At 51.6% G+C, this 23238-nt stretch overlaps 1 protein-coding gene across 2 annotated transcripts; it reads right to left on the bottom strand.

Moving 5' to 3' along the window:
- Window positions 1-553: 553 nt before the first annotated feature.
- Window positions 554-22926, bottom strand: ARID3B (AT-rich interaction domain 3B). 2 transcript variants are annotated; one of them, XM_065733647.1, is made up of 8 exons: window positions 22237-22926; window positions 14371-14442; window positions 13176-13248; window positions 4069-4252; window positions 3241-3500; window positions 2873-3130; window positions 2040-2138; window positions 554-1426 (listed from the first exon to the last, which is right to left on the bottom strand). In XM_065733647.1, exons 1-8 carry the CDS (start codon window positions 22813-22815, stop codon window positions 1278-1280), a joined length of 1674 nt encoding a protein of 557 aa, XP_065589719.1. In that variant the 5' UTR covers window positions 22816-22926; the 3' UTR covers window positions 554-1277. The 2 variants fall into 2 exon arrangements, with proteins under 2 accessions (XP_065589719.1, XP_065589718.1); XM_065733646.1 differs by having other exon boundaries at window positions 2040-2141; window positions 22237-22925.
- Between the last annotated feature and the right edge of the window lie 312 nt (window positions 22927-23238).

Raw genomic sequence — 23238 nt, 5'->3', positions numbered from 1 at the left:
CGTCTCCCTGCCAGCCTAAACGATGGGGGAAGCCACTGCTCCTCAATTGTCTTTGGTGCTACGATGAACAAATAATAAAGCCACGTATTAAAAAAATAATAATAAACCAACGCAAAACAACGGCCGACCAACCGGGCGATAAGATATGCCAACACTTCCTGAAGAGGTTAAAAAAACAACCCGCAAAACAAACGGACAGACAAACCAACAACAGCAACAACAACAAAATCCAAACCAACCCCCAACAATAAGTACATATCTGAGGTATTTCATCTGCTCAAAAAACCTGACTGGGGCCCGGGAGGATGGAGAGGACGTCACCAGGGCAGGAGGGGAGGAGCTCGGCTCTGCTCTGCGGGATGGGGAATGTGTGGGGCAGAGTGAGGCCAGCTGGGCAGCAGCTCGTGGGCAGCCCCTGCTTGCTTTGTGTGGGGGGGGTGGAAGGGAGAGGGCGAGGAAGGGTTTGATTCCTCTGCTTCCCTATAGGTCTGGGCTGACGGAGCTTGGGAGACAAGGTCGAGGTGTTTAAAACTCGGCTGAAAGCAATGGCAGTAGGGAACAGGCCAGCACCAGCCAGGAGGACGGAGCAGCTGATGGAGAGGGCTTTTCTGCGTCTGTGGGTCAAGCGCAGCGGTGAGAAGGTCCTTCCCAGGTGGCCAAGACCGCAGAGAGAGGGGGAAGGAGGCTCATCGCATCTCAGGGACTGTGAGCAAGGACCGTGCAGCCCGAGGGGAGGACAGACGAGCACTGGGCTGTACAGAGCCCGAGGAAGAGAAGCGAGGAAGCTCTCCTGGCACGAGCCATGGGAGGAGAGGGGCGAGGCAGCCTGCGGGCTGCTCCGATTGTCAGCAAAGCGAGCCGTGCCGTGGCTCGAGGAGAACCCCGTTTCCCTGCCCCGATGCCAGCTCCTTCCACCTGCCTTGGTGACGTCTCAGCCATCTCTCCGCCCGCCGATCCCTGATTGAAAAACGCCAGGTGTGCCCCCCCCCCCCCCCCGAGAGGAACACAGCAAACCCCGGGAGGAGGAGGAAGAAAACAGAAGTGAAAGGGAGGAAGAAAGGGGAGAAGAAAGAAAAAGGCCGGACAAACAGGCGATGAAGAAAAAAAACTTGCTGGCATGGAAAGGTTTCAGCATCGTCATCGTGCCGTTGGCCAACCACCAAGCAGGTTCCTTGAGATGAGGTAATCTGTGCGACTCCTTCCCGGCTCGCTCCCCGCTGCGAGCAGAGAGGAAGAGCTGCCGGAGGCCAGTGTGAGACAGCAAGCTCGGCCGTCCATCAGAGAGACCAGCTAGTGGAGGGCTCTGCGCTGGGGGTTCCCCGCGATGAGGTAGGGCTGGGGGAGCAGTGGGAGCTGCTGCTGCTGCTGCACGAGCTCTGGGAGCCCGCGAGGAGGTGGACGACTGGCTTCTGGGCAAAGAGCACGCCTGCAGGGCACACAGAGGTAAGGGGGAGTTATGGGGATGCAGGGGGGGAGCAGCAGAAGGCGGCTGATGCAGCCCCGAAGGCTTTGTCCTCGTAGAAGGAGGCCTTGGAGGCAGATCAGAGTCAACGCTGACGTGGAAAGAAAAGCTGTATAAAAACCCTCCTCAAGAGCAGAAGGATAACAGTCCTTCGTGCTAGCACCAGACACAAAGCCCCTCCCCTGTATGAGCTGCACTTCTCACCACGTCCCATTTCCACACCTAGGAGCCATCAGCAGAACCCTTCTTGGGGACGGCTCAAGGGCACACTGACCACAGCAGAAAGGGAATGACATCACAGCAACAGCCCTTGTACAAACAGGGAATCGCCACCAAACAGTGCTCGAGAGGATTCCTCCATGTCAAAAACGCCACCGCCGGAGGGAAAAGGCATTCATTTTGCCTACCCAGCACCAAAGAAAGGGAAAAACCCATCCCCTGCTGAAATCTCCAAGCTGGACAAGCTGCGTGCTGTGCTCTGGTAAACGAGCACCTGGGGGTGTGCCACCCTCCCCACGTCCTGCAGCGTGCTCCCAGCCTGGCTGCCCACAGCCCCCGGGCAGCAGCCCCTCCTCACCAGCATAAATGGTGCCGTTAATCTCCACCGACATGTTGATGCTCCCGATGCCATTAGGTGACAAATTCAGCGCCGCCGCCGCCGCCGAGTCGGGTTTGTCTTCTTTCAAGAAAAGAAACACAGAGTTAAGGGAGCGAGAGGGCAACCATCCCACTTCAGCTCCAACGTGCTGCTGACGTTGTCCCTTTGATGAGGAAACCCCCCCCGTGACGTCTTATGAAGGCCTCCACGTGCTGAGGCGTGAACTGTGATCCCACTGCTGCCTGCAAAGCCCCTTGGGCCGAATTAACAACCCCTACCCAGAGAGAGCAGCCTGCGTGGGTGCTGAAGGTGGCCCTGCTCTTCTTCAGGGCCCCTTCCCCGGGGTGGGGACTCTGAGGGAGCTGCTTCCCATTTCCAGTCTGCTGGGGACTTCCCCCCCTCTCCTGAGCAGTGCCCAGCTTGCCTGGCCTTGCATCTTCATCTCACTGTACAATGAATAGGGGCCCCAGACCTTTAATTTGAACAGATCAAAAGCTTCTGGAACTGAAATCTTCCGAGGCTTTGCTGCTCAGCGAAGTGCAGCCCCCAGGACAGGTGAGGCAGCCACGGTATTTAATCAGCTTCTGCAGGCACTCTATAACAGCACTGATTCCTACAGCGTGACCTTTACGGGGTGACACCCCTTTCACAGAGCGCTCCAGGAGTGCACTTCCCAGGCCATGAATGCTGCTTACACCCGACCTCCTAACCCAGCCCTGCCTGCAGTTCCTTGCCTGCAGCACATGCTGGCAGACAGCACCTGACTGGCTAAAAGCTCAGGGATGCGTAGGGCCCCCTGCAGATCACCTTACCCTTGCCATTGATTTTGATCTTCATGGGGATCTGCCGTGCCATGCTGAAGAGGTTGCGCTGCAGGGCCTGCTGGACGAGCCGCTGCTCCTCCTCTGTCATCCGTGACACCTTCTTCTCCGGTGGCTCCCCAGCCTCCAGCCTCTCCCGCAGCTGCTCCAGGGTGGCTGTTCTTGCTGCCACCGTTGCCTGCTGGCTAGCCAAGCTCACTGGCACAGCAATACGATTTGGCATCGACACGGTCAAGGGCACGCCGTCACCTAGGGGGGGGGAAACATCGTTCACATCCCTCCCCTGAAGCAACTACACCGAGACTCATCCGAAGGAAATAAAGGAAGGAAGCGTGGTGTGCTGCCCTCACACAGCTCACCTTTTCTGACGGCTGCTGCTGGAGACACACAAGGGTTGCTGGTCCCGCTGCCCGGCGCGACGCCGATGATGGGGAAGCGGATCTTTGGGGGGGACAGGAGGGAAGGAGGCCCCGTGGTGGTGGGTGAGTAGCTGAACAAAGAGGAGCTGTAGCTGGGCCGTCTGCCTTCCCTCCTGTTGCCATCGATGGCGGCCTGAAGCTCGGCAGGAGAACTGAGGGATTTCTTCTCGCATTCGTAGGCATACAGGTACTTCATATACCTGGGAGAGGGGCGAGCACAGGCAGAGTCAAGCAGGTTTCTCACCAGACCTCTGCAGATCTGCAGCCTTTGTGTGCAGTGCTCGGTGCTGTGAGCGAGTTTGGGTGTGAGGTGCAGCTCTCACAGCTCTCAGCTGACCCCGAGCTTTAGGGAAGCACGTGGTTACACACTGCAACACCCAGAGGCAGTGAAGAATAGTCCCAAATGCCTTTACAACTGACTAAAATTATGAGAAGTTGGAACTCGGATCAGAGTGCTTCCATGCAAGGAAGGATAATGCAGGGGTTACTCTGTGCTACTGGGCAGCACCAGACTTTACAACTTCTGCTGCATTCTGGCACACAGATTTGCAGGGAACGCTGCATACCAAAGGCTCTAGAAACAGCAGGCAGCTTCCCTCCCCAGGACTCAACTAATAACTAAGAGTAACAGTAACTGAGGGGTAAGAGCTCTCAAGCAGCCCCCTCTCCCTGCTCCCCGTGCCAAGAGAGACAGAGCAACCTCAGCCTCCATCCCGCAGTGCCCAGCTCCTGCTCCCACCTCTCTGCTGTCAGACCCTCTGGACTCACTGGGTTCGAAGCGTGAACGCGGCACTGGTGATGGAGGTGGGCAGGTTAAGGCCTTTGGTGATCTCCCTCCAGATCTTCTTATTGATGATTTCCACCAGCCCTCCCTTCTCGGTCACCAGTTTGTAGAGCATGTAGAGATCCAGGATCTGCTTTGCCATGATGGGGATCCTGTTGATGGGAGTTCCTGCAAGGGAAGAAAACAAGGAGAGAGAGAAAATGAGGCTGAGAAGACTGGCAGGTCGGGGCTATTGATCTTCTTTCTAATAGGAAATGCAGGCAACTCTATTTGTAGCCTGACTCGAGGCCTCTCTATGGGCGAGTAAATGAGCCAGAGAAGTGTAGCTACATGGCACGTCCTTTTCATGAAGAATCCTTTCCTGTAGGCAAAGCAATTATCAGACAAATAATAACCTGCAGCTACGAGCGGCTGCTAAAATAGAAGAGGGGAAGTAGGGACCATTCAATCCCAGTGGTGAGGGAGTGGTCCGGAGGAATCATTTGTTACGAGCTCCCAGGGCTGCCTCAGATAAAATCTGTATAGCTGCTGCTCAGGAAGGGGCTGAGCTCGAGCTGAGCTGCTCGTGCACTGGGATTCTGCTCCCTCACCCCCAGTGCTGTGCGGGCAGAGCGATAGGAAACACCAGCATGCATTTCCCCCCTGTCCTCCCTCACAAGCATGGGGTGCTCTGCTCTCACTGAGCACTGAGCACCTCCATCCTCCCTGTCCTCCTCCCTGCAGCAGCTCTGGGATGCGTCCCTCCCACCCACCCAGCTGTGGGATCCCCACTTGTCGCAGGGCGGACGTTGAGGAAGGGACAGGACAAGGGACCAACGCTGATGGAGCGATCCTCAAGCGTAGCAAACACTGTCCCGGATCAAAGAGCAGTCCACCCGAGGTCAGCATCTTGCTGCCACAACAGCAGCAGCCGTAATGGACAATTATGGGATGCCCAACCCACAGGGGAGGCTTTTGCCACCGCTCATCAGCCGGCATTCGGTTAACGCCCCGGAGCAGAGCGGTTTATGGCCCTTATAAATGGGTTTTATTCGGTTTAGTGAAAAGGAGTTCAGCCAGCTCTGCAGATGTCCTTATTAGACACGTAAGTGCAACCTTTTTTGTCCTTTTTGAAGCCTACGACTCATCAGCTCACGGCACCGATTCCCACAGGTTAACGAGACGCCGGATGGAAGGACTCCCTCAGCTTCAGAGGGCAGCCCTCCATTTCACGACGACTCCATCAGGCAACATAAAGAGCAGCCCGGCCGGGCCGGCCTGCACGATCCCTCACTTCACATCCCTCACTTCACATCTCTCACGTCCTCCTTTATTTGCCTTCTGTCTAAACAATCCCCTCCATCAGCCACAAACCGCAAGCAGATCCTCTTCCTGCGTTTCAAATCCCAGCTCCGTGGGGGAGGGAGGACGTTTCCCAGTCGTTTAGGTCTGGCTCCATCCAGCCCGGCCCAAAGCAATCCTCCCGTTGCTGTGCTTTCCCCTCTGCCTCCATTTTGTCTCCTCCGTGCGTTAAGAGATTGCAGCCCGGTAGCGGTGTCATTTCAGACACGCAGAGGCGATCACGTTACCAGCACAAAGTCATCACTCATCAGCTGAGCCGCAGGACCCGGCACACCCAGCCCACCCCAAAGGCGAGAGAGGGGAAATGTTTATTTTGAAGGACTCCAGAAAGAGCCGGGAGCACTTCTTCCCCCATCTGCAGTCCCCTCTGTCAGCTTCTGCCCCAGCAAGGAAGGGTTGGGGGCACCAACCTCGGCACTGCTGGGGCTCCAGACCCCACGAGCTCACTGTATTCCACATCAACTTGGTTCGCTGTGTAGGATCCGAGTGCAAAAGCTGCTCATAGAGCCCCCTCCTCCCACAGCCCGGCGAGAAAGTCTTTATTGGAAACCCCTGGTGCTCCAACAGGAAAGGCTGCAAAACAAGTACCATGGGAGCAGGGGATGCTGAAGGCCAGCGGATCCTTTCACAGGCGGCCGCGAGGCTTGTCAGGGGCCATGATGGATTACTGTCATCTGGCAGCATCAGGATTAATGATCTGGAGGTCAGAGGGGAGAATTCCAAAGGGAAAGGTCAGCAGCCGGGGGCACAGTGGAAGACTTGTTGCCTTTTGATGGCAAACTCATTTTACTGTACTTTCCAGCTTCCCTCTACCCCGCCGGCTCAGCTCAAGAGGCTCTGAGTCCTCTTAGCACAACCCAACCACACCAGCATGGGGCACCCCTGGAAGGAATCAGCTGCAGGGGGGGACACAGTCTGCTCCCACTGGAAAAGGGCCGATGAGCAGCTGATATGCATGGGAGACCAAGAAGAGAGGGCTCAGACAGGTGTATCTGCTCTGCTGGGCTTGGAGATGGGAGACAGCCCCAGGGTATGAGGCTGCTGCCTCCAGACAAGCACCCTGCTAACAAAGGGGGGCTAAATGCCCCAGTGGTGACACGGAAAGGAAAAGAGGGTGTCATCCCAAAGGGGCTGGGTTTTCTGAAAGGAAAGGCAGCTGTAACTACGATTTGGATTTCTGGAGTAAGGAGTTTCCCTGGAGGAAGCCTGACTGTAGCTATAAACATCTCTGTCCTTCAAGGGAAGTAAGCAGCCCCTCCTGCCAAGCTGTTTCGCCCCTTTCAAAAGCTGCCTCTGTTTCAGGCAGACATAACAGGAGCCTACAGGGTGTACACGGATTGACTCGAATGCCCCGACGCTTGACAGGCTGAACGAGAACCTGATTTTCACCTTCCAAGAGCTCTTCAGGAAGAGACAGAAGATGTGAGCCCTGGATGACCTCGGAACGACTGTTCTGACATCTTCTGGCAGGCAGTACCTGAGGAAGAGGTGTTGAGCAGCCAGCACGTGTGGGCTCTGCTCTGCTGACAGCTACAGCCTAGTGCTGGAGCTCAGCCTTCCCTTTTATCTAAAAGGACCCCCACATTGCACCAAAGCCTTTCCCACCCACCCAAGCTCCATTCCCGAGGTGGCTTTTCCCCGCTCCTCATCCTGTCTTCACCAGACTTCAGATTCATACCAAAATCTGAACAGGCAGATGATGCTGAAAGGAAACTGTCAGCTCAGAGAGGTCGGACTGGATGATCCTGCTGATTCTCTGACTCTAACAGGCTCACAGAAGGTAAGTCCCCTCTCCTGCAGCTGAGCCATGCCCACTGCAGGGAGTTCCCCACCATCGAGCAGCCTAAGCCACGACTTGTCCTGCAAGCAGGAGACAAAGAGCAGTTAATTATACCCAGCCTGGAGCAGTACTCTTTCAATCACCTGCTCCAATGTACTTTGAGCGAGTCCATTTTTAGGTAAGGAACAAAGGAGGAAAGGCTCAAATGTTTATTCAGCAACATCTGAAGCTATATGGTGCGTGAACAGGCACAGTTCCTTTGCCTCAAAGCTCTATTTGTTGCTTTGAGTCCATCCTACTGGCCAACCCCCAATGAAAAGAAGAAGGAAAGGCACACAGAAGGGAAACAAGCTCTCCCTGCCCGTGCCACGCTGATATAATCTCCCTCCCCCAAAACTCATGGCATTGCCACAGCGGGCATTCGCACCTCCCAGTGGGAATGTCAACACCTGATCTGCAAGCCTGCAGACCATTAGACACTGCTATCAAAGCGGGAGCCAGGATAGAGGGTAATTAATCATGCTCTATTTGACAGGAGGCCCACTTCTTATCTGCACCCCTCGAAACACCATCAGTTTCTGCTTCCCTCCTCAATAAGTGAGGCTGACAGCAGCTCCTTATCAGATTTCAGCTGCTGAACTGGAGGCAGCCTAACTGGCATCCCATGCCCCTGCTGTATTCACCAAGGCTCCGGCCACATTAACCTTCCCCACTTCTCCATCCCAGATCTGGGATCCCACGGAGATTTATGCTCCTGTGCTGAGCTCGGCTGCTACTGGTACAGCTGGCTCCAATCTATCCATGAGAACAAATTTCTTCCCCAGATGTTGCACAGCCATGGTGGTGGCTTTGAACCCCGCAGACCAACTCAGTGAGGCAGAGAGGAGTTATAGTGGGGGAAATAGGGGCAGCTGGGGAAAACGGAGGTGGGTCAGACAGCCAGCACCTGGAGCATCTTCACGCTGAGCAGTCCCACCTTCTTCCATCCAGCTGCATATCTACAGGGTCATCTCTTCTGTGCTGAAACACCTCTGCTGGGCAACTGCTCGAGCTCATCAATCATTGCAGAAATAGGCTGTCAGATTTAGGGGGGAGGCCAGGAACACCCAAGAACCAAGTACCTGTATAAAGACGAGCTCTGGGGAGCTGGGATTTGAGACACAAACATGCAGTCTTTGAGAAGCTGGGGAAAGTGTTACAGTTTGACATCTCAATCTTCAGGGGAAGGAGGAACACCTTTGGCTCCATCCTTTGGTTCTGTACAGCCAGGGGTTCACAGATCCCCAAAGGGGAAGAGCTGGGGTGGGCTGGCACCAGGTTAACAAGCTGCAGAAGGAGCCACACCAGGCAACAGCAGCCCATCACTACAAACAGAACAAAAGTCTTGGCACAAGAAAAACAACAACAACAACAAAAAAAACCATAAGAGGACTGAATTTGCTTCTTATGAGGTGCTGTTTACAAATTCTAAGTTATCCTGAGTTTTGCTCTAGTGAAATCCCCCCAGAATAGCTCACGTGGGTCAGGAGCCCACAGCCCTGCTACGGCCACGCAAGGAACCCCTGCGTGGATCCAACACGAGGGATACGTATCCCTCAGGTTGGATATTAGGAAGCATTCCTCCTCCAAAAGAGTGGTCACAGGCACTGGAATGGGCTGCCCAGGGAGCTGCTGGAGCCACCAACCCTGGAGGCATTCAAGAATGTGGCACTGAGGGATGTGGTTTAGTGGGAAATACTGGTGGTTGGTGAATGGTTGGACTGGATGGCCTCAGAGGTCCTTCCCAACCTTAGTGACTTTGGAGAATTTCAGTCACCCAAGCCTGGCACAAAGCATTCCCTGCGATGGTCTTCTGTGTGCTGCAGAGGAATTTCAACTACAACACCAGCTCCCCCTAAAACTCAAGGATGAAAAGGTCCTTTAAAGGATGTACAGAGCAGTTTTGCCCATGCACAAACAGAAGAAGTCGGCCCAGCTGACCTAGAGCATTCAGATCAGAGCTCTGCAGATGCTGCAGCTGAGTTTGGTGCAGTGCATCGAGTGAGAATTTTCCACTGCAGAACATCAGCTGCTATTTAGGGAAGCATTTGCTGTGGCTCAGCATTAAGCAGGTAGCAGGAACAAAGGGCGCTGAGAATTTGTGTACTGATGTCTCATTTACAGAACTACGTCGCTTAATTCGGATTCCAAGATCTCTTCTCCAGAGGATGAAAAGAAGCAGCCTGCAAAACTGAATCAGCAGAGCGAAGAGTATTCCCTGGGCAAACATTTCATAAACTCCACTTGGCCCAGAGATAAAAGAATCCATCAGTAAAATGCTTTTGTCAATGGCCTGGATGTGTTGTATTTCCACATCTAAAATTGTGCGGACAGCAGACAACAGCAGGAAAACATTAAAACCACACAGCTGGATTCACAAAGCCTCTTCTATGTACATCTACATTAAAAAAGAAAAACCCCAACAGAATGGTCAAGCCATCCGGGAAAAGCAAGGTCATGCAGAAACCTTGAACAGAATTAGTCGAGCTGTATAATCAGAGATGTTTTACGAGGTCTTCACAAAGGCAGAGCTTCAAGTGAGCAGAACAGCTTCCCCTGACAGCGTGTCCCTTCCCCAGACCTGTTCCCAAGTGGGGTTTCTCACGTGATCAGTGGTCCCAGGGATGAAGCCCCACTGCGCTGGTTCCCTCCTGATCAGCTCAGCTTCAATATCTGGGGACAGAACCTACATATCACAGGGTTGACATCTACGTTTTTCTGCTCCTTGTCTTATCACACAGACATAAAAGAGGCAAAAATTGGTTTCAGAGTGCGTTCACAGGGTAAGAAAAGCCTGAAAGTGCTTTTCCACCCTTGGTGCTTGCCACCTTCTCACTCCAGCCAGACTTGTGCCCACCTGGCAGTCTGGAGTACAGTCCAAAGCACAACCACTCCTTTTGGAGGGCTGTGATATCGAAAAATGTGTTTGATGTGGCTGGGGGACCCACGCCCTGAGCACAAAAAGCTGATCCTGCACTGGAAATGCACAGATTCACAATACCTTTTATACCACGTGCATTTCAGAAACGTTGCCAAGTGATCAGCCACGGAGGAGGGAAGCCACTGCTGAAGCTGCTTCTCTTCACCTGAGGACAGAGAGCCTTCAGTGTGAGGCTGCAGAAGTGCTGAGGAAGGCACTGATGCAGCCCCCATCCCACTGAGCTGCACCTCCTCACCCCCTCTGCCCCTGCAATCCCAGGCAGGGTGAGGCCCGTGCACCTCGGCACACAGCAGCAACAAAGGAAGACTTACAGCTCCCCTCTCATCTCCCTCTTCCATCATTATTGCTGCTGAAGGGCCATTTTATCACTTGCAGCTGTGGTCATTCAGCGACAACCTGCTGTGCTCAGAGGCAGATGAGACCTGCACATTTGATCTGCATTAAGCCTGTTTCATGGCTTCGCTTTTCTGGGTACATTCCAAACAGCAGCACCAACAAGCAAACCTTTTCATCCCTCCAGCTGCTTGGGGGCTCCCGAAATCTGCCCTTTATCTTTCAGTTCAGCCACCCGAGCTGCCTTCTCTGTCAGCCCCAAACAAGGGACACTCCTCTGGAGGACAGCAGAACCCCCATCTTTACACACCAGCACTGTTTATTAGCAGAGCTGCTTTCAGACACAAGGTGCAAATAAAGCAGCTCTTCACACATACCAGCTAAGAAACACAGCACTTTGCTCTTGGGTGCAATGAGGCCTCGGCATTGCTCATTTTGGAGGGCTCTCAGAACAAGGCAGCTGTTCAGCCTGGTTTGTTTTAGGATGCTTGCTTGGCATGTAAAGGAAGGGGAGGAGAAATAAAGCCTTAACAGCACTTTGGGATAACTTTGCTGCAGATTTCTGAATGCAGCAGAATATAAGCTCACTCCCTGCAGTATTTCCAGACCCCCGGCAGCTCTCTGTGTCACCCCCACGTGTGGTGCAGCTCTTACGTTTCATTTCCAGCCCACTCATGAGAGAGAAAACAAGGGAGCTTCCACAAAACAAATACACTTGGAAATGCCCAGATGATTAAAAGCTCAACTCCTCCAGCGACCAGCTGGTGACAAGCTCAGCCCCTGCATAGGGAAGGTGTCAATTATAAATAATTAAAAGGTAATAGGAAAGAGATACTAAAGTATTAAGCAGATTTCTCTCTGGGCATTTGGTGGTTTCTATTGCTGCCAGTCACACCCTTCAGATTGTCTTGTATGTCAGCCATCCTCCCAGCCCTTACTTTATTATGTGAGCTCAGGTTAATGTTTGCAAGGAAACTAATGAAGCCTGCCTACGGCTCTGCACACCAAAGCCAGAAACATCACCAAAACCCATCTCCAAATCCTGAACGGCTTGGAAGCAAAAGATCCATGAGCTTTTTGGAATGAGATAATACAGAAAGGTCATCTGTCAGCTCCAGCTGTGCCAGGAGAGAAGGACACAGGCACGAAGAGCACGTGCAATAGCTGTGCCTGGATCTGCCCTTTGGGAGAGCCCTTCTGCTTGTGGGCTAGCCATCCACAGAAGGGGATGCAACCTTCAGAAGACCAGCTGCAAATAAGACTCCAGCTCCAGTCCAGCATCAGATAATAGTTTTTTCACACTTACTTCCCAAACTCAGCAAACTTTCTGGAAACAATAAAAACGGACCATTACACAATTCAGTGCTCCGTGTCAGGAGAAATCTTTGTTGGACGAGTTTGACTGGCTCGGCACGTCTGGAGAGGCAAAGGAAATGGCTCTGCAAAAGGATTTACCAGGAATTCACACACAGGTGATCCATGTTTCCGTGCACAGACACATCCTCCCAGGACAGCAGTAACAGGCCACCAGCCCACCTGAGGGTCCCCAACAAGACTCAGTGCTGTCCCTTCACACAGGCAGGGCCACACACGCTTGGGGCACTGACACGTACTGAGAACCATAGGACATTTCAACCAATAGAAGATTCTGAACCACTGACAAAGTTGATGATAAAACCACAAGAACAGGGCTGTCCTCAGCTTCAGGTTCTTTGTTTTATACGACACCACACTTCTATGCACTTCTACCAAGAACACTTTGTCATGAGGTGGATAGTTAAGAGAACAGGCGGTTCAGATAGTATGGTAGTCAGGATGTAGAATGAGAAAGATAATCATGGTGCGAGGGAATAATTGAAAAGGGATGCCAGGCTCCACCCCTTCTGGTCACACAGGTGCATTGCCTTCACCTGTGCTCCTGCAGCTGACTCAGTGCTCGCCTCAGGTTCAGGCCGTGATTCAACAGTTCCCATACAGGAGGGAACCAAAGTTTGAGGGTAGGAAGACTTCAGATAGCTCAGCTGAGCTGTTTCACACATGCACTGCCATCCCTGGAACCAGGAGAGACGCAAGGTGCTGACACCACCAGAAGGAATGTGAGAACTTCTTTGAGCAGTCTGCTCCTGCACTCAATGACACAGGTTTACTACGTGGAAAAGTGGCACGTTGTGAATCTAAAGGAAAACTTGGCTTCGTCTTCCTTTTTTTATTTTTTTCCTCAAGGCCTCAGATTGTGAACTCTATCTGGTGTGTGAACGCCTTCAACACTCAGCTTCCACACTCTGAAGCAGAACACGAGGTGTGTGACAGTGCCATCTGATTCTGTGGTGCCTCTTATTCTTGAAGGGGAGATCAGAGAACCCCCAGTGATACTCAGTCCTTGTCAAACTGGGTTTGTCGGGGCACCTTTGGTATTAGGTAGCAGTGGTGGAAGAGAAATAGCATCTGTGAAATTTAATTTCAGGGCAGAAGAATTCTCTCCTACCGAGCTCCTGATTTTCCAAAGTAAATATCCCAAGACTTAATATCCCCTGCCCTTCCACCTGCTCTGCAAGTTCAAGGCCCAGATTTGTTCTTTCAAATGCAGGAGGAAAGAATTCAGATTGCAGCAGTAATGCCCATTTTACTGAATTGAGTTCATATAAAAGCTCACTCACCCCTCTTCTGCATGAAGATGAAGAGGTCATCCAGGAACTCTTTCCGTTCAGGGTCACTATCCAGTTCATAAAGCTGTTGGGGGGAAATAAAAATGAAGGCACAATCCACAAGGAGATGGATAAAGTGACCACATTACGCTCCTCCAATGGGTCATCTGGTGTTTGTTCTGGGGAACACAAGGCAACCACAGGCAAGAAAGGATAGAGCTTTCCTGGAACTAGTATAATGCCTGGCAGGAAAAGCTCCTCTGAAATAAAGCCAGAAAGCCTCGATCTGAATAATCAGCCTGGCACCACTTTGCTGCAGAAATCATCTTGCCAAATCATTTTGCTTCAAAACCCAAGCACTTCCATCAGTTCCTTAGGAGGCTTATTCCAAATGAGAGGAACCATAGGCTGGCATTATCTATTGACTTTTCAGAAGGGGCAGGCACAAGAGTCATCTCCTGCACAGAAAATCCAATGCTCCCTTTATGAGGCCTCGAGGTGACAAGCTGGAAGGACTGTGGACAGCACTGTGAGATGATACTGCACGGGACAGAAGACAACACTGTAGGAAAAGCACCTTCTTGCAAGCATGGAGGAAGATTTTGTATAACTGCATGCAGTTTTTTTTGCTAGCTGTAGCTACTCTTGTGGAGCAGATCAACAAAAAAGCCAAGATTCACCAGGTGAATTATAGAGAAACTGAAATACACCAATGTATTTCAGTTTCTCTATAAGGGCTGCTAGCTACTCAGTACTCATCTAGCCCCAAAAATGAGGGGCTTCTTGGGTTCATTTCCTGTGGAGCTCTGCGCTTTCTCACACGCTGAGCTGTGGGAAGAAAACACACCACTGTACTTGCAGAGCAATTAGCTGCACCCTTTCAGAAAGTCAGCTCAGTTCAAAATGAATTCCTTGAGCTGATGTGACACATTGCTGCCACATTCAGATCTATTACCACAGTGCTAATCAGGCTCAAGAAACAAAATACTCTTCTCCCAGCCAGAGAAAGTACTGACTGAGATTTAAGGTGTTAGAAGTGCAGTTATAAAGGCTGAGCTCAAACTACATTCCAGCGATCAGAGGCAAACTAGCCCAGCTCTGCAGGCTTTCTGAGCAACAGGGAGGGCTCAATAGCCACTTTCTGCCACAGAACAGGGAAAGAGCACCCCCAGTCCCTCCCTCCCCCAATCCCCATGATCAGACTGACCTTGGCAAAGTCTCGTGAAATTTCTCTTCCTCGGCATCCATCACCTTCATCACTCCAGTTCACACTGCCGTTCTGGAAGCAGAAAGAAACAGAATGTTGAAAGAGCAGCTTGGGAAAGGCTTGGTGGACAACTCCAGAGAGCTTTCCAATGTGCATTTATGGGCATGAGTGTATGCAAAGGCAGGTAAAGGCTCAGGCACCCACACTCAACCCACAGCGGAGATCAAACAAACACTGAACAGAGGCACTGCTTTGGCTCTCCACATCCCCCTTTCTACCCAGTGCACACTGTGAAAGCCTCTGGTGACAGACACAGGTGTTGCCCAGCTATCCCTGCTCACACAGAACTGCCCCCTGTTATGCTCAGAGATGCCCTTCTGGCCTCTTCTTGCCTGCCCAGAAAGCAAAAACCTGAGCATGCCATAGAGAAGTAGGGAGATAACACAATGGGAATGCTTCATCCCATCCCACACCCTTACTCCTGGAAGCCTCTGAATATGAACTTCTCACAGAGAAATGGCGATCCAGCTTTGCTGGGTTAAGTTGCATTCTTCTCGGGCATTAGAAGGATTACTCTAGTTTGGCTTGTTCTGCTTGGTAATTCATCATCACCCTGAAACCAGGGCCAGGGCAGACCAGCAGAGGAAGGCTCTGGCCGATATGGCAGGACTGAGAACTTAAGAATGATCCTGAAAGCTGTCCAAGCAGCTTTAAACTATAAACTTCATATAATATGTGCTCCAAAGCCCCTTGAGGGAAGAGCATGGCCAATTGCACCTGGCAAAGAAGCTTAGCCTGTCCCCTATCCCGACGCATGCACAGCATCCTAAAACAAAACGAGCCACAGGTTCCAGCACAAAAATGCAGGTAAATTGCAGGGGCAGTCCAGTACCTGAAATCTTGGGAGCCATCTGCTTGAGACACATACACTGAATCAGAAAGATGAATAGCTCTCGTCAAGGCCGGGCAAAGCCACATCTCCCCCTTCAAAAAACACTGCAGTGAGCTGCCCTAATGCCTGCTGATTTAGTTTTAGCCAGTAATTCCTGCTGGAAAGTCAATTATCCAGCGAGTCCCATCAACTGAAAGATATTTAATGGGGGATTATTGCCACTTCTGTTATGTCAGCTGTTTATTACAGCAGATCAATTCCCAGCCCTCACTAGGAAGAGATCCGAGGACCATTTTTGTTCATGGGAGGATTCATCTGCATGTCCTTTGCTGGCAGAGATTAAAAACACTGGGTTTTTTGCTAATTATGGTAACATCCAGCTGCTCCTAGAACCCCGCCACCTTAATGCAGACCAACAAACCCACGGTAAGAGAAGAAGAGGCGAGCCAGCAGTCACTGTGCATCCCCAGCTGAGACAAAATTGAGACAAAACGGTTTCAGAGGGCTGAGCTGCTCTCTACTCAAGCATGCACATGGTCACAGGTTCAGAGGGCAATCCCACCTGTAGTGTTAAGGGCTACACGGGGTGCTCCAAGGGGCCAAGCTCTCATTTCCATTGGGATCTCAGGTCGTGCTGAGAGCTTATTCCATGACATTTAGGATGGGGACAGAGAAGGGATGGGAGCTTAAAGGAGACAATTCCCTGCTGCCGGTGGGTTTGAACTTGGTAGAACTTCAGAACTTTGCGTGGGATTACAAGACCCTTCAGAAGCTATTTGGCTCGTTTGCTTTGAGCAGTGGGTAATTAGCATAAGCCACGAGGTTGAGTGCTGATACACAAAATGAGCAGGACGCGTGCCCCTTACTTTCTGCATCCTCATTGCCTGAGAGCACATGCTAATGCTCATCATGAGCTGACTAGTGAAAGGAGCTTAAAGCTAGCCAAAGCCACTCACATTCTGCCATATGTCCAGAAAATTGCTCGAGATGGATATCACCTGGCATGACACCGAGTGCAGCGAGGTGAGACACGGTGGACAGCACTGGCATTTCCTCCTGTGACAGCTGGGACAGTTTGAAGGCAGGTTGCTGCCCCACATTAAGCTATCAGGAGAGATAAGGTGAGTGCTCCTCGCCCACCCTGGCATCAATCAGCATGGAGACAACCCGGCTGCCTTCCTACCCATCTGCTCCAGTACCTCCAGTCCTTCCACCTTGAAGCACTGCTGTCACAGGCTTAAATGGGTTAAAAGCACTCTCCCTGCAGTTATGTTGCTTTTAATACAGGCTAGAAAATGCTTCTGCCCCTCTCCACGCACAGCTCTGGGCTGCCAAGCCCCCCACGCTGCAGTTGGGACAGGTTTCAGAGCGTGGTGGCAGAGCAGCCAAACACTGGGCCAGCATGAAATGTCAGCTCAGCAGCCAGGGAATAAAGCCCTATTTATTCAGAGAGCAGTGTAAGCACAGGCAGACACTTTCCAAGGCCTCAGCTTTCATCTTGAGGATTCTGCATGCTGAAACCTTCAGGTCTGTGCAAAGCCTACAATCAAAGATCCTAAATAGGAGCAGGGCTCGGGGCAGAGACCTGAGCACAGCCACGCACGTCAGTCCCTACAGAGCCACGGGAAGGTACAGATGGAAGAGGGGCTCCATTTGTAGCATAAAACACATTTTGCACAGCAACAGAGCCTTCGTATCACACTTTGGTATCACGCTTCCTCTCCATTCTGCCTAGGAAAACAAAGTCACCCTTTGCCGAGAAGCCCTCCTCCGTCAGAGCAGCAGGAACAGGAGAAATCAATATATCCTCACAAGTCATTAAAAGACCTTTGTATAAGCCAGGCAATAGTAGCAGGAAGGAAAAAGCACTGCTCAGAGAGGCAGTTCATTCCCTAGGGAGAGCCCTGCCTCTCCTTCCACTGCTTCGCATCGAGGGAATTTGCTCATGTTTGACAAACAGCCATTTCCATCACACTTGCATCACAGCAGGCAGGATTGATCCCAAGTTTCTTGCAGGAAAAGGCAGCAGGAGCAGCCCTGGTGCACGAGCTTGCTGTCCTCGCAGAGCACCCCGCTCCTGGAGCTGGCCTGGGGCCACGCGGCGCTCCCCAAGAGCCTGCAGCCCTGCCTTCAGAAGCAATTATATCTGCAGCTATTTTAGGATTACTCCCCAACCACCTGGAATATCTTATTAGAGGGAAGCTCAGATGTCCACAGCGATTTTTGTTTCCAATCCCACATTCAAAAGCCAAGGTTTAACCCCTTCCTTCGAAGCCAGAGCTAGCGAGCAGATGAAATGGGAGCAACAAATGCTTTCCCACTTCATCCAGCACATTCCTTCGAGGGCAAAGTCCTTGAAAGCAAGCAGCCTGAGCTCCTGCTGTAGGACAGACACTCTCACATGTACCACCAAACACCATGCTCGGAGTATCGGGGCTCGCAGAACAGCTCAGCTCAGCCTACCAACGTTAATTAAACCACAGAGAACCTGCTGCACATGTAAAAGGAGAGAAAACCACCTGGAATGTAACACTAAGTCGTTGTGCACCTCCCTTGCTGCAGACCCGACACGGCTTTCAGGCCAGAGATCTGCTGAAATACCCACTCAGGGACTAGGCCAAATGTGGTGGGGAAAAAGAAAGCCCCTCCCCTACCCCCTGGGTTAACTGAAAGCACTGAGTCAATGAAAAGGTACAGGGGCAGCAATTTCAGGATTATCAGGGAATCCACAGAAATTCCTTTTGTGGGCAGAGTTAAGCCTTAGGAAGTGAAACAGATGCTGTTATAAAGAAAACTGTTGTACTACAAAACACTGATAAGATCGGGACTACTGCCCTGAGCTGCAAGTTCTCCAGCACGGAGAACCAGGGTGTAATTACTGCAGGCACAGGCTGCCTGGCAAAGCCCAGCTGGAACTGGAGCAAGCCCTTCCCACTGCTAATAACAGCTCAATTCAGCATCAGAGATTGCTTCTGAAAACATTTTAGCGATTCCAGGAATGGCACGGAGGATGGCAAAGCGGGGAAAGGAAAGACAAAGGAAGAATGGATGGAAGGGACCAAATCACCCCTTTACAAAGTTCCCTTTGTGCTCCCAAAACCTATAAAGCAGCAACACAGTTCCTCGCAAAACAGGAATTCACTTCCTCACCCGAGAGGAAGAGTGGGGCTCTTTGTGAACGACTCCAGCTCACGAATGCTCAGAGGAATTAACTAAAACCTAAGTGATAAAGTGACAAGAAGAGCTGTTCAGCACTACGTGGCCAAGGGAAGAGAAATTCTCACTGCCACGAGAGATCCTCAGGTTCACCACGAAGTGAGAAAACAGAAGTATGGGAGAACAACACATAGCAACTATTCCTAAAGATAAATATAGCGCCTGAACGGATCCTAAAACCAGTTATATCGTCCCCAGGATATAAATGAGCTCCCTGCCCTGCTGCCAAATAGAGCACAGCTGCTGCTGTGCATCCTAGCCTTGATGAACGCCACGGAACTGCCCTGTGAGATGAAGATCAGGGGCAATGCTCTGATGCAAGCTGTTCATCAGCTGCTGCCAGGAATGGAGAAGGCATGGGACACCCTTTCCCACTTACCTGCCAATCTAAGCAGGATGTAACTTTGCACCTCTTCCAAGTGTGTCCCCTCGAGTCGAGCTAGGATCAGCAATTAACTCCTGGACACAGAGAGGAAACATCCCCACTCACACCCCACCTCAGCTCTCCACAAAACCAGCCTCCAAGCCCCACATCTCAGCACCTTTATAGCCTGGGAGCTGTTTCTCTACAGCAATTCAAACAGACACGTGAGACTCCTTTCCAAGGCCGGCCACAGAAAAGGCCTTCCCCATTGATTTACACACAGCTCCATTTTCGTTCTGAGTACAGACATCCAGGAACAACTCATTTTGCGTGGCAGCACTGGAAGAAGGCCCTAAATCTTCAGTCACTGGCTGCAAACACCCAAGAAACCGAACATTTAACGCTGTCTGCTATTGAAGGAGACTCCATCCACCCCATCACAGAAAAGCAGTGCCCCTCATAAATGAAACATTCAACCCTGGATATTCCAGATCACCAAGAGGCGAGATGTGCTCTGTCTGAGATTCGACTTCTCTGTTCCTGGACCTTCACCCCCCTCTGGATTAATGAGTATCTCCTGAGCAAGACCTCGAGACGCACAACACTTGAGGCACATAGTTAAGGTTATGGAATCTCAGCCACTCGCTCAGTCCTAGAGCCTAGAGCAAAAGCCAAGCAATTATTTTAAGCTGACTTATCTTAATAAACGCCGTGACCTCTGTAAAAGTTTAGGTCAGGATTTTCAGGAGCGACCGGTGATTTCTGAAATCCGAACACGAGCCGACCCTAAAAGGAACAGACCACTGGGGAAACCAGCTGCTTGCTCTGCAGCGACTTACCTTGCTGCATTTAGGGAGGCGTGAAATGTCAGCTGATGCCTGAAAACCACGGCTTTGTTTTTACATTCCGAGGAGGAATGCAGGCACTAATGCGAGTGCTGTAATAGCAGCCTTGCAAAATGACCCGTGCTAGTGTTGCACGCCTGCCCCAAGGTGGGAAGGAGTCGGAGCGAGCAGCAGTGAGGCAGAGGCCCCAGCCCTGCCCCGCTCTCCGGGGTAACCAGAGCCACTGCCAAGCAATGTGAGAGCCTGCGGGATGAGGACCCCCACCCCACCATCTGCTACAAGCAACGTTTGCACCCGTGGAATTAAAAGCTCGTTTTTCTTCAGGGACAGACAACGTTCACAGCGGCCTTTTCGAGGAGGGCTGGGGCTGGACCTGTGTGAGCCTTGAGCAGGGGAAGGAGGGAGCTGAGCACACCCCCTGCTCGCCTTTCTGGAGTGGCTCCACTCCCTCGGTGTTTTGTGCTGATGGGATTCCCACCGCCCCTGTGTCATAAGCTGAGCCAGCTCTTTTGTCTGCCGGCTTGTTCTACAATTATTTACTTGGCCGTCCGGGAGTGAACAGAGCCTGACTTCAGCCCTCTGCCACTTTCCACTTTTTTTGCTGTTTTCACACATTCCGGGCAGTCTCCCAGCCTTATGCTTTCAAGATGCACTCTTCTCCAGTACGTGACTTTTTAGGAGAACGATTCACACTTGGAAGAAGCAGCAGGAGTGACTTTCTCCACTCTGCAAGCACACCACACACGCTCCCAGGCCAGGTCTAACTGGGAGCAGCACACACTGACTGGTCGTCAGCCTCCAGCCTCAGCACAAGCTTGAAAAAACAACTCAGGAATCATCTGGAAAATAAAGCAGGGGGGGGGGGCACAGGCACAATTTTGCTGCCCGAGTCAATCACTTTGATCAAAGACAGAAGAAAAAGCCCCCTGTCTTCAATGTATGCGCTTCAAATGCAATAAAAAACCTGAAGCAGGGCAGAATTCAACAGACTGTCTGCAGATGGGTGCACATTTTGTGTGTCATCCCCCCCCCCGGCCCAACAGCCACGGCAGCCCCCCGGCCCCTCTCGTCCCTCCCCCACTCTGATCCCATATACTGCAGTTAAATTTTTACTCCCTGGTATGCAGACTCCGCTGGTGAATGCAAACAAGTTTGATCTGCAATATTTACCCTCCTCAAGGTGAATATACTTCACCAGCATCATTAATACTGCCAGCCTCAGTATCAGCTCACTGTGCATCAGTTGTGTAAGGGCTGCTTGAACAATATTGTTACACTACTCCACATCTGCTGAGGGCAGATCTAGCATGCTTAGAGTCATTTGTCTTCCTGAACAGGGCAGGCATGCTAGGAGCCAAGCCTACCCGCTACGATTCACAGGACCCTCACAAGACAGGCGAGCAGTGCAACAAAGCACAATGACATACTTGTTGGCATCCGCCACGCCAGCAGTAAAAACAGCCACAAACCAATTCCAAGTTTATCTTTCAGACTGAGCCCCTAAGACCAGAGCCCTGCCCACCCTCCTCCGCCCAGAAAGAGGAAGCTTTTGTCAGCCATTACAATCCTGCAGATTCTGAAGCAGTTTCTGCGGCAACTGACCAACGTATCGCCCTCATTTTCCTACATCAGTGCAAACAAACTCCTCTTTCAGAGCAGCTCTTCAAGAAAACGTGGAAGCAGCTGGGTGCCTGTGCACCAGGATGCTCAGCCAGCACGCTCTGCAGCCACCAGTGCCCTTCACCTGCCACAAACATCCGTCTTGGAACAAGTCAACCAATGCAGGAACCTGCAGGCTGCAGAAAGAGTGGGGAGAAGAAGCACTTGGGGAGGGCTTTAGCAGCCTCTCCTCAAGGCCCTACCCGACAAACCCTGAGTGTGCAAGCTTTCAAACATTTATAGCCACCAAGGAGCAGCTCCAGCCTCTACACAGGGTTCACAAGAAAAACAGATCCCTTTTTGCCCATACAAACGTCTCTGGAAATCTGATCAAGTTAGCTCTGTAAAAACACACGAAACAAACGCTGTATTAACTGAAATACCTATTTCTAACAAAGGAAAGAATTATTGATCTCCTCCTTGCTACCCATAACACAACACTAGCCAGAAATCCAGCCGAAGTGACTGCAACCAGAAGCTTACACAAAGGGGTGACACAAAGTGTAGGTGAAATAGCTTGAGAGAGATCGCCAGGCAAACGTCTGCACAAAAGAACACCAGGCTCGCTCTGAATGGCAGTGAGACTGAAGACAAATGGGAGAAAAATCACAGCCCTCCCTCCACCTGTCCACACAGGCTCTTATAGATTCAGGCTGATTTATTATTAGCTAGAAACCCATGTCTGTAAAGCAAGCTGAGCACCTGAGACCTCTTTTTATGAGAAAACCTGGAAGAGAACACCAGAGAAGTCCACACATGCTCACTTCTCGCCTCTTTTCTAAGGCATTTCCAAATAGCCAACGCTTGTAACGGGCCACCAGGCTACGGAAATGCTCAGTCTGGCTGCAGACAGCCACTCGTATTACGAAGGAAATAAGGTTAGCACCGACCTGTTTGAGCTGCTCGTCCAATCTCCAGTTCTGGCGTCCAGACGGGGAGCTGGCATATGGCTGCTTAGTAGTGTCCTTACCCTGTTCTTCTTTGCCCTGCTGCCCCCGCTGGTGCCCCGAGGCCGGAATAGGATTAGAGGTAGAGGCCACTCTTTGGTTGTGGTGGGCAACTTTGGGAGCGTGAAAATACTTGAGAGCAGAGCAGGATTCTTTTCCAGTCACGTCAGCACCGTCCTCAAGATCTCCTCCTTCCAACCCCGTTTCCTCTTCCTCGTCATCTTCCTCCTCTTCCTCGTCCTCCTCTTCCTCTTCTGGCTCCGAATTCATGCTGCTCTGATCGAAAGCTCGCGTGGCCCCGGCTGCGGGTGGGCCTCTGGCCAAGGAACCAACAGCGGAGCCGCCCGCTGCCCTGCCAGATGTGGCTGCCAGCACGGCCTGCTGCACAGCCAGCTGCTGCGTGTAGAGCAGCTGGGCTTCTCTCATCTGCCTCTGCTGTCTCTCTCTGGAATCCATCTGCAGAGGAGCCTGCTGCTTCTGCTGCTGCTTCTGCAGCTGCTCGACCACAGCTTCCAGCTTCATCCCGCAGTTTGCATGGCTGGGAAAAGAGGGGGGTGGCTTTGGCTTTATCAGGATGGGTTCAAGCCCCGACCTTGGGAGATTGGCTGAATCTGAAAGATAGACAAATATTTGTCCGTATGAATATAAAATGCTTTCATCTTTTCCCCAGGAAGAGGATAAATAGAGTGCAAAGCCAATACTCTTTCCTGTGCAGGAGACCGTGAAACAATCAGCTTCATGTTTAACAGCCTCAGGCTCCAACTTGCATTCAATTTTCAGACTGTTTAATTGTATTTTCAAGCTGAACACATTTGCTATAACCTCACTATCGTATACCCCAAAGACAGCATCTGAAAATGCCTCGTCCCCATCCCGGCAGCTCATTTGCTGTCAGAATCCTCTTGTGCTAAGCTATTACTTATGAAATACTGGGTTTAACTGTAG

This window comes from Cyrtonyx montezumae, unplaced genomic scaffold, assembly GCF_038088225.1.
Source record: "Cyrtonyx montezumae isolate F1298 unplaced genomic scaffold, pur_monq_1.0 scaffold_17, whole genome shotgun sequence".
Lineage (NCBI taxonomy): Eukaryota > Metazoa > Chordata > Aves > Galliformes > Odontophoridae > Cyrtonyx > Cyrtonyx montezumae.
This window is presented reverse-complemented; position numbering and strand designations above follow the sequence as displayed.